The sequence below is a fragment of the Dromiciops gliroides genome, chromosome 6 (genome assembly GCF_019393635.1).
Source record: "Dromiciops gliroides isolate mDroGli1 chromosome 6, mDroGli1.pri, whole genome shotgun sequence".
Classification (NCBI taxonomy): domain Eukaryota; kingdom Metazoa; phylum Chordata; class Mammalia; order Microbiotheria; family Microbiotheriidae; genus Dromiciops; species Dromiciops gliroides.
Window position 1 is genome coordinate 17429762 of NC_057866.1, and position 11099 is coordinate 17440860.

Genomic DNA, 11099 nt, shown 5'->3' on the forward strand with positions numbered 1-11099 from the left:
AATTGATATACTTTATGCCTCCAGTAAGAAGTTAGGTCTTCAAAACCAGGAAAGATTTACATAAACTGACGCATGGTGAAGTGAACAGAACCAGGAGAATGTTGTACACAGTAACAGCAATATTTTTTGAAGAATTGTGAATAATTTAGCTATTCTAAGTAATACAATAACCTAAAACAATCCCAAAGGACTGATTGAATACAGATCAAAGCAGTCTATTTCTCACTTTTTTCTCTCTTGTTTTTTTTTCTTTTATTCTATTCTTTTGTACAAAATTACTCATATGGAGATATTTTACATAATTGCATATGTACAACCTATATCTGATTGCTTACTGAGGGAGGGAGGCACAGAATTTGGAACTCAAAACTTTAAATAAAAATGGAAAAAAAAAAGTTATCTCATTGAGGGCAGATATGGCTTTTTGTTTTTGTTGTTGTATCTGTATTGCCTAGCACAATGCCTTGAACAAGGGGGTACTTTAAAATTCCTGTGGAATTTCAATTGAATTGCTGAAAGCCATCTCAGCATCATGGTCATTCTCCACCTTGGAAAAAAAATCCTTCCTACAATATGACCTCCTCAAGGCTACATAGCTAGGAAGTGGTGGAGCCAAGATCCAAGCTCAGGTCTTCTTTGTGAAGACTTTCAGTGGGCTCCTTCCACTGTGACAGAGAGGAAAAAAGAGGATGAGGGAGGAAGAGAAGGCAAGTTGTTGGCTTGTAAGTTGACTTTCGGGCTCTGCTGCTGGCCAGCTCCACTGAACAGAAGACCAGAATCCATGACAAGAAGACTAGACATTTATCCACAACCTTGTCCCCAGTACAAAGAGTATCATGTTCATTTTATAGATGAGGAAGAGGAATGTCATGGCACAGTATGCAATGTATTGGAGTGGGAGTCAAAGCCCTGTTTCAAGCTCTGCTTCCAACATTCATTAGCTGACTGACCAGGGGTCTGCCATTCCAGCTGTTTCTCAACCCCAAGTTAACTCTCTAAAATAATGAATTACAGACGAGTTGTGAGCTGGGGAAGTGGAGGGCATTCCCACAGGTCTGTGGTATATTGACATTTGGGGAAACTGAGGCTCTGAGAGGTTAAGTGATTTGCCTGGGGTCATACAATTGATAAGTGTCTGAGCTGGTGTTTGAACTGAAGCCTCCTGCCCCCCAAGTCCTGTTGTCTCGATTCTGCTGTGCTCCCAGACAGAAAGCTCTTCCATATGTCCCAAACTCGCCTGCTGTCATTTAATCCCATCCCCTCTTGTTCTGCCCTCATTGGAGATGGAAAGCAGCTGGTCACCATCTCCCCTTCTAAAACCCAATGCTATCCCACTTATTAAAGCTACCACCCGCTTTCTCCTCTTCTGGCTAAATACAATAGTTCCCTTGGAGTCTGATTCTTCAATCTTTTTATCACCTTAGTGGGGCTTTTACTAGATCTCCTCCAATTTCTCCCCATCCTCTTTAAAATCCAGGGAGCTTGTGGGGACTCGATAAATGTCTGGGAGAGGGAGCTTGACCGTGTTTCCTGAGTGATTGTGTCCAGGCTCCCTTTCTCATCCTGTGCCTGGGTTTTCTCCATCTAAGAGAGAACAATACTGACCCCTGGTGAAATACAATGATAAAACTCCTTTCCATGAAGGAAGGAGAGAATATGGAAGAAACTTTGGCATAGCCAGGTTGGGGAAATGAGCTGGGCAGAATCTGGACAAAGCACAGGAGCAAGTGACTGCCAAGGGGGCGTATCTGGGGCAGAAACTGGAGAAGGATGAAGGGGGAAGAGCATGAGTTCGTAACTGAAGGACGTTAGTTTGGTGACCTCTGTCTGCCAAGTCTCCTGTTCTTTCTGAGCATCGATTTCCACCTTTATAGAATTAGGGATTGGGCTAAATCATTTCCAAGATCCCTTCCTCCTATAGATCTCTGAATTCTATCAGTGAAATAAGAGCTGCTGTGGGACAATATGTTCCTACATGAGAAAAAAAAAGACAGGAGAGAGAGGAAAAGAGGAAGTTTGGGGAAAACATATCATTTCTTCTCTGAACCTTTCAAAAGCGAGGAGGCAGGAGAGAGAGGATCAGTATGAATTCACAAATAGTTATGTAAGATGTCCAAACCGGCTATTAGTCTACCTAGAACTGTGCAATTTTAAGCTTGAAGGGACCCAAAGTGATTATCTGGTGCAACCTGTTGATTTTACATACGAGGAAGTTGAGCCTTAAAGAGATGAAATGATTTGTTCATGACCACACTATAGATTGATGGCAGAACTAGAACAAGAACTCAGGTGTAACCTTGTGTTTGAGAGTCAAAAAAGGAAGCCATAGTGCAGAGAAAGTAACAGTTTTAAAACAGCTCCCCTCCCCTCTCCTCCCTTTTCTTCCCTCCCCCTTTCCTCCCCTCTCCTCCCCTCCTATCTCCTTTCTCTTCTTCCTTCCCTCCCCTCCCTTCCTCTCTCCTTTCCTCTCCCTTCCTTCTTCTCTCCTTCTTTCCCCTCCTCTCTTCTTCCCTCCCCTTGCCTTCCTTTCCCCTATTTATCAATCCACCAACAAGCATTCATAAAGGACCTACTATGTGCCAAGAACTGCACTAGGTTCTAAAACTACAAAGAAAAAAGGAAACCGTTCCTGTGCTCAAGAAGCTTACATTGTATCAGGGAAGACATTTGCCATATGTAAACATATTAGTATACATATAATATAAATACAAGGCATATTCACGGACAGGGGTTTCCTAATTCTTTATGGTTTAGAGTAACTTGAATTTTGTTTAACACAGTGCTCATCACATAGTAGGAGCTTAATAAATGTTGGCTGCCCCCAGTGAATTGAAGGCAAAGGCCAGTATCAGTCATTTCTTTAGCTGTGACAAAGGAACCAGACTGCATGTTTCTCTTTAGAACATATTGCTGTGCTCTCTCTGTCTCCTTTTCTCCTCTGGGCTAGTAAAAATCCATCAATTAGGATTATAGATTGAAAGCTGGAAGTGACCTTAAAGTTCATCTGGTCCAGTCCCTTTGTTTTATAGATGAGAAAACTGAAGTTCAGAGAGGCTACATGATTTTGCCAAGGTCACACAATTAATAAGTGGCAGAGTCAGGATTCAAACTCTCAGTCAATGAGAGAGTTGACTATGGGGTCTATAAAGTTCTTCCCAGTTCTCCCATTTCATGTTGCAAGATCCCTGCCGGGTCTAAGGTTCTATGGATCTGGAAGGAGGGGGTAGATAGCCAAAGGCAGGAAGGAATAGCTTGGATGAAGGACTCCTGGTTTTAAGGCCAGAGGCTCTAGATTCAAACTCTAGCCCTGCAACTGCCCTTTGGAGAAGCTAATACTGAACGGCTTTCTTTATTAGAGAGTTTGTGAGGAGGTAAGTAAAGGCAAATTCTTTGACTATCAGCTCTTAATGTCCAAGATCTCATAGTTGGTTTAGTGAGTCAGTTTCCCTTACATGGTAAAATCTATTTGGAGGCAGTAAAATGGTCCTGGTGATAAGGCAGTGTGGTGCAATGGGTAGAGCAATGGCTTTTTGTCAGAGGATCTGGGTTTGAATCCTAGATGAAAAGTAACACAATTATAGAAACTTGGAGCTGAAGGCCATGTAATCCAACAGGAACCAGAATCCTTTTGACAACTTCTCTGACAAGTGGCTAAACAGGCTTTATTCTGTTTGAAGACCTCCTGTGAGGGGGAAGCCTCCTAACACTCCAGCCAGTCAGTCAATAAACATTCATTCATTCACTCATTCATTCATATATATATATATATATATATGTATATATATATATATACACACACACACACACACACATATATATATATATATATATATTTGGGGGGGGATAGTGAGGGTTAAATGACTTGCCCAGGGTCACAGAACTAGTAAGTGTCAGGTGTTTGAGGATGGATTTGAATTCAGGTTCTCCCAAATTCAGGGCAGGTACTTTATCTACTGTGCCACCTAGCTGCCCCCTCAATAAGCATTTATTAATTGCCTACTATATGCCAGGCTAGATGGCTCAGTGGATAGAGTGCTGCTACTGGAGTTAATAAGACCTGAGCTCAAATACTCACTAGCTGTGTGACCCTGGGCAAGTCATTTAACCTCTGTTTGCCTTAATCTACTGAAGATGGAAATGGCAAAGCACTCCAGTATCTTGGCCAAGAAAACCCCATGAGTCATGAAGAATCAGATGGGACTGAATAAAAAAAAATTGTCAGGCACTGCAATCTATTCCTCTACTGATCAGCTGGAATTGATACTAAAGGTTTATTTACACTAAGTCTAAATCTGTGCAGATTTAGGGGCAGTGAGGTGGTACAGTGGATAGAGCACTGACCCTGAAGCTGGGAGCACCTGAGTTCAAATGTGACCTAAGACACTTATTAGTTCTGTGACCCTGGGCAAGTCACTTAATCCCAATTGCCTTAAGCATCCCAGGCCATCTCCAGTTCTCCTGATGATGTATCTTGCCACTGGACCCAGATGGCTCTAGAGGAAAGTGAGGCTGGTGACTTTGCACAGCCCTTCCTTATATCCAATTCATTGCCAGTCACGACATCTGTCATGGCCCTCTTTGAGAACAAAGGACAAACAACAACAAAATCTGCTTCTGCAACTTGGGGGTTTTGCTCCCAGTTTTGTTATGGGGACAAATACAATAAGCCCAACGTCTTTTCTGCTGTGTGACCTCACTGGATCTGTTTCCTCGTGGAACATCCAGTCTAGGCACCTCCTCCACACGCCCACATTTTAGAGGTGAGGAAACCAAGATTCAGAAAAGTGACTTGTCCAAAACGACCCAGGGAGTGACAATGGAGCTGGGATTCGAACCCAGGTCTTCGGACTCCAAAACCACAACCTCTTTCATTGGAATAAGCTGCCTCTTCACTAAAAGACAGTTCAACTCTCAGGTGACCTCCAATAATGCAGAAATGATGCCCAAATCTGGGCACATAAACACCCTCCACCCCCCGTGCTTTGGCGGGCTCGTCCACTGCGCTATTTCACAGGGAACAGGGGTGCCTGGTGGGGTGGGGGGTGATCTGTAACGTCTGGCCCCCACGGAAACACTAACAGGGAGAGGCAACTGACGATGCTGGGTGGGCTGGAGGCAGAGGAGGGAGAGGAGCGTCAGGCTTTGCCTGTGACCCCCGGGAAGCTGGGTGTGGAGATGACCGGCTCACAGGCGACATGAGCTCTTCAGGGGCAGAGGCATGCCATTCTTTATAGCCCCGGCGCTTGGCCTGACACACAGTGGGAGATTAACAAATACTCGGGTGGCAGAGGCATGGAGGCGAAACCACTGCGGCGCCAATTGCTGCGACCGCGCGGGAGCAGGGGCTGGAAGGCCCGACTTGGAGCAGGGTCGGTTTCAGCGCCCGCGCCCTCCAGTCCACGTGGAGCTCAGCAGCCCGGCCCTGCCAGCCAGAAGCCCCGCCCCTCGTTAAGCCCTCTGTGACGTCACAAAGGGCTCTGCAACTCGGATCTCCCGCCTCTAGACCCCATTTCCCTCTCCTTCCGCCCGCCTTCCGTCTCTATGGTCGCGGCCCCTGTTTTCCTAGAGCGGACTCGGGGGGGCCCTACGCGTCCCGCCCCCCGCCCCCTGCTGGGGGCAGGACTTCCTGTTTCCCCGGAAGTGTTGCCGGACTCCGGCTGCCAAGGTCCCACGCTTCTCCCAGGTGAGTCGGTGTTGTTGCCGGGGCCGCCTGTGACACCCGGGCCGGGAGTGTGTCGGGGGAATCCGAACGTGCCCTTCGTCCCCTAACGGTCCCTGCGCTGGGGAATGGGGGGGAGGGCGGGGAGGGGACGGGAGGAGGAAACAGCGCCCCCACACTGGCCGTGGCCCATGGACGACCCCGTAATCTCTGACGTTGGACCCTCATTCCTTCACCCCACCCCCCCTTCGACCTCCTGACCGGTCGGCGTCTCCTGGTGAGGCGTAACCCACTCCTAAGTGTAACCTTTGACCTTCGTTCACCAGCGACCCCTCCCCCGGGGTCAGACGGGGTCGTGAGTCCGCATCGAGGAGGGACCTCGGAGGCCATCGGGGGCAGATGAGGAAACTGAGGCCCGGCCCAGGGCGGGTCCTTTCTGCCTTGGGCCTCAGTTGCCAGATCTGCCAGTGCTTCTGGTGACGTGCCCTGGCACAGCGCGTGGCGCTTTGCCAGAGGTAGATTAACTCTTTGCCCGTATCATGGATGCCCATCGTAATCCTGTGCATTAACTCAGAAAACCACAAATTCGAGTCATCTGTGTTGTGTTTTTATTTATTTTGTTAAACATTTCCCAGTTTTACGTGTTAATCTGGTTCAGGGTTCAAGTCTGACACCTAAACTCCAGAAAGTTCTTTAAGATGATAAATTATAGAGAAAATGCTACCCCGGGAAAAGGGGGGGGGGTGTTCCTGCTTGAGGTAAAATCTGTTCTTTAACCTTGCATTACCTCCCTACCCTGAGTGGTGACCGGTCCCAAGGAGATAATGGATGTGAGATGCTTTAGAAATGGAGCCCAGCTCCGTGCTCAAAACAAACAGCCCCTGACCTTAAGGAACTTACTGGAAAGTGAGTTTCACAAATGTCACCAATTGCTGTTGCTCAGGTCTAAGGTCCCACAGCCCTTTAATGGGAAAGTCTGTTTTCCTTGTTTTTTTTTTTTTTAAGTGAGGCAATTGGGGTTAAGTGACTTGCCCAGGGTCACACAGCTAGTAAGTGTTAAGTGTCTGAGGTCGGATTTGAACTCAGGTCCTCCTGACTCCAGGGCCGGTGCTCTATCCACTGCGCCACCTATCTGCCCCTTCCTTGGGTTTGAAAGGGCATGCAAGGAAAGGTTCATGTAAGGAAGGCTCTTGGCCCTTCCTGGAGGTCTGTTAGGCTAGAGTACCTCAGGTTTGCCGGGCGGTCCTTGCCCAAAATGCCAACGCTAAACTATCCAACAGAAACAGGTCCAAGTCAGTAAAGTAGTAGAAGGACAAGGAGCCCAAGTCCAACACATTTAGTGCAGCCCCTTCATTGTAGAGATGAAGGAAACTGAGGCCTGGAGAGGAGATTGATTCTTCCATTTGGGGGCTCTGGTCCCCAGGATACTTAATAATAATATAACAACGGCCGCCCACTTTTGTATCCCCTCCTCCAGTGACACTCCTCACTCACAACACTCCATCATTTCCCATTTCTGGGCTTCCTCACGTCGGCTGGTGTTTCTTCCCCCCACTTCCATCCCTGGCTTCCGTCAAGACTCAGCTCAGAATCCCATTTTCTCTAGAAGACCCTCCAGCTGGGTCCTCTGAGGTGATCTCCAGTCTCCCCTGTATGTTTCTTATCTGTACGTAATTGTTTGCGTGTTGTCTCTTTCATTAGATTGTGAGGTCCTCAAAGGCAAGGATCATTCTTTTGTTTTCCAGTGTGCACTTAGCATGTTGCCTGGCATGGAGTAAGTGCTTAATAAATGTTTGGTGACTTGACTTCTTAGCACCTATCAGAACTTTGGCTCCACTCTTACACCTTTGAGAGCCAAGGGACTCAGTGCCCAGACACATTGGGGGAAGACTTAAGATCGCCAAGTAGTAGTAGAAACCCAGTGACAGACTATATGCCTGGTGAGGGCAAGACCAGAATCGCTAAATGGGAATGACCCCTCTCTTTGTTGGCCACGGAATGATGAACTCTTCGGCCACAGCTGAAGATTATCACCTTTGGCACAAAGGGATTGCAATAGAGCTGGTGGAGGGAATTCATCAGTGAAATACCAAAGTGCCCTTCTGACGGTGTGGGGCTGTGGTGGTTCCTGTGGGACTTTGACCCTTCTCACAGGCCTTGCTAGAGAATTATAAGCTCTGGCGTGTCCTTCCAGTTTGGAAAGGGGGGCTTAGGACAAACTGTTTGCTTGTTGATTAATTAACTTGTCAGAAGGCTAGCCTAGTTAGGCTGATGGAGAGTCATCAGAGAGGATTGGCCCAAAGTTATCGAGATGTGGCAACTTGTGAAACCATTGACATAAGGCAAGAAGTCAATGAGATCTTTGTGGTGAGGGTAGTATCCCTACTGATGAAAGTATGGCTCTTTTAACTACTAATGGTAATAATTACACATTAGCTCCCCTTTTGTAGGGTTTGATCATTTATCTAGAAGCTTCCTTTTGAGAGCCCTGTAACTCCCCCCCTCCCCATTACAAGTATTATCCCCCTTTTACAAGCACAGCCTGAAGAAGTTCAGTCTATGCCTGAGATTACCCAGGAAGTGCCAGTGGCATGACTAGAACCTAGTGCTTCTGACTCTACTCTACTTTTCATGTTGCTGGGATAAGCAATTCCTAGCTGGCTTTAAAACTGGGATAGAAGAGGGAGGGAAATGGGTTATTAAAGATGGGCAACAAGTTATATCTGACTTCCTCTCTCCACCCCAGGACCAAGGAAGCCGGGAACCACCAAGGTGTGAGGGACCGTGATGGATCCGGTTAGGGCCCAACAGCTGGCAGCTGAGCTGGAGGTAGAGATGATGGCCGACATGTACAACAGGTACCGGGAGATTGTCCTCTCCAACACAAACACACAGAAGGCTCACCTGGCTCATATTAGCACATGCTCAATTTCAGGAACAAACCATGGCATCCCTTGGTGTGGTCCCATAAGAAGAAAGAAACCCACCTGATTCATGGTGGGGCCAGATGCAGATTGTTCATTGCACATCAGTGACCCAGTCTGTAGGGAGGGGACCCTCCTCCTCCATCCACCTCTGTATCTCCTCACAGTCTTGTTTGAACTTAAATGCAAACAAAGCCAATCCTAATGAGAATAAACACACAAAAACTAAACCAAATCCCCCAAATACAATTGGAAACATATTTGGAATAAAAGCATTGCAAATCAGCAAAAGTACACACAGTTGGTGTATATACAGATACCGCAGTATTTTTTTTAAAGTCACACTTGGCGAGGTAACATCATAGATTGTAAGCGTTTTCTAGAGTCTGAGGTGGTTTGGGTTTGGGCAAAAGAGAAGGAAAGAATGGGATAGAATTCAGGGTGTGTGTGGCCACGGGTGGGCTAGATTTGGGCCAGTGGGGTGGGGATGACTGCTGGTTTTTGTTTGGGGGGGAAGGGAGGTCAAAAGAGTTGAGCCTTAACTTACCGTGTCCCTGCCAGAGCCCATCACCTAGTTGTGGGTGGGGCCTCTTGCAGTGAGGGCACTTGAGGCTCTGCAGGGTGCTCAGTGGGCTCTGGCTTTCCCCAGGATGACCAGCGCGTGCCACCGGAAGTGCGTCCCTCCCCATTACAAGGAAGCCGAACTTTCCAAGGGTGAATCTGTGTGTCTGGATCGGTGTGTCTCCAAGTACTTGGACATTCATGAGCGAATGGGTAAAAAACTGACAGAGCTGTCGATGCAGGATGAAGAGCTGATGAAGAGACTGCAGCAGGGCTCAGGGCCCGTGTGAAGGCCCCGCCCTAGGCTGCAGCGCTGACCCTTTTGCACTTGTCAATAAAGATACCGGTGACTCTAGGCTCTGTGTGTGAGGAGTGGGTTCTTTCTGCCGCCCTCAGAGATGGCCCTGGGCCAGGGGTTTATCGAGAGCCCCTTGGGCCTCAGCACCCAGCTTCAGATAACTTGCCTCCAGGCATCTAGGGACGGCGAAGGGTCTCGCGAATGTGGTCGCTGTGCAGTTGTGAGAGCTGACCCGGCGAGAAGGTACAGAGTTTGGGTTGCAAGGGTTTCCTGTACATTCTGTTCCTTTTTCCACTGTAGTGGATGGGAGATTCATACCTTGTCTTGCCAAGCACAAACAGGCGCTGGGCTACAGGTTTCTGTCAGCAGATGGCGCCATCAGCTCATCCAGAGCTTTGGCTTATTTAGGTCTGGGAGAAGTGGGAGAATGGATCTGTTCTCCCAGGATCATTGAGGTTTTGAAGATCCAACTAGCTTCCCTGACTAGCCTAAGGTGGTGATAAGAGGTGTCACTCTGCTGGGTTGCTTCCTCATGTGATCTCTCTCAGGCTGTTAATACATTCATGTGCTTATTACTGATTATGCCCCAAATTCTGGGCTGGATACAAAAATGAATAAGGTTTATAGGATTTAGGGCTGCCACAGACTCAGTCTAATCCAACCTGCCCATCATACAGATACAGTTTAGGTCCACAAAAGGGAAGTGACTCGTCCCTGGTGACACAGGAAGGAAGTAGCCAAGAACCCTGTAAATCCGTTAACTCCAAATGGGCAGCACCAGTTACCCCTGAGAGCATAGCTCGCCCTCAGGAAGCTTAAGCTTTGTAGAGGAGGAAAAACGAAGCTGAAATTGTGAAGACTGCCTTCTGAGTGGTAGAAACAAAATATTGGAGTGTAGAAGAATGAGCTACCCCAAATGTTTACTGCTTCTCCCTGATGTCCACCCAAGTTGGCCCTCAGCACTGTTTTCTGATGGGGTGCTTTGGAACATGACCCACCTGGAAGAGCAGAAGAGTAATAATAGCTCATGGGTCATATATATCTCTCTCCTGGCATAATCAACTTCTGGTCTGATCCCAGGGAAGTTCCTGTTTTAGAAAGGTGGGTTAGGTTGCTCCTTTTTCTGTGATCAAAATTGTTCTAACCCAGTGTTATTGATGGTGTGAGAAAGGGACTGTTTGCTTTGCACCAGTAACCCTAACCGCTCAGCCCCTAGCACTGGCTGGCACCCTGTGATACTTCCAACGTTAATTATGTTGAAAAGTTTAAGAGATGTTGGGGAGGGGGAAGAGATGCAGGGACTAAAAATGACGTTTCCTTAGTTCATGGGCGGAGGGAAGACTTCCTAGTCAATTACAGAGGAGTTTCAAGGCCCCCTCACCCTCAACAGCTCCAGCATGACGGTCACCTTCCCCATTTGAAGTCGCTTTATTTTGCACATGGATGGAGCAGACTGTTGACTTTTTTCTTAGGGGCCCAGAATTTAGACTCACTCTGGGGTGGGCTCTGAATGGGTGAACGGTTTGGAACCAGAGGGACGGTCACGTGTCAGCGAAAGTGCACTTAGAGGGCGAAGAAGCATCTGAATGACTAATGAGCTCCCGGCCTCACGGGGCAGGCTGGGAGCGGGGTGTGACCCCACTATCAATTCTCTAAG

General features: G+C 47.6%; 1 protein-coding gene across 2 annotated transcripts; it reads left to right on the forward strand.

The window, feature by feature from the left end:
- Positions 1-5534: 5534 nt before the first annotated feature.
- Positions 5535-9499, forward strand: TIMM10 (translocase of inner mitochondrial membrane 10). Of its 2 annotated transcripts, none has more exons than XM_043969781.1 (3): positions 5535-5683; positions 8406-8517; positions 9233-9499. In XM_043969781.1, exons 2-3 carry the CDS (start codon positions 8447-8449, stop codon positions 9432-9434), a joined length of 273 nt encoding a protein of 90 aa, XP_043825716.1. In that variant the 5' UTR covers positions 5535-5683; positions 8406-8446; the 3' UTR covers positions 9435-9499. The 2 variants fall into 2 exon arrangements, with proteins under 2 accessions (XP_043825716.1, XP_043825717.1); XM_043969782.1 differs by lacking the exon at positions 5535-5683 and adding an exon at positions 7137-7291.
- The last annotated feature ends 1600 nt before the right edge of the window (positions 9500-11099 follow it).

Bases quoted from the DNA above. Each gene is read 5' to 3' on its own strand.
- TIMM10 (XM_043969781.1), top strand. From the start codon at position 8,447: ATGGATCCGGTTAGGGCCCAACAGCTGGCAGCTGAGCTGGAGGTAGAG. The intron at 8,518-9,232 runs GTACCGGGAGAT...GGCTTTCCCCAG, and splicing joins ATGGCCGACATGTACAACAG to GATGACCAGCGCGTGCCACC.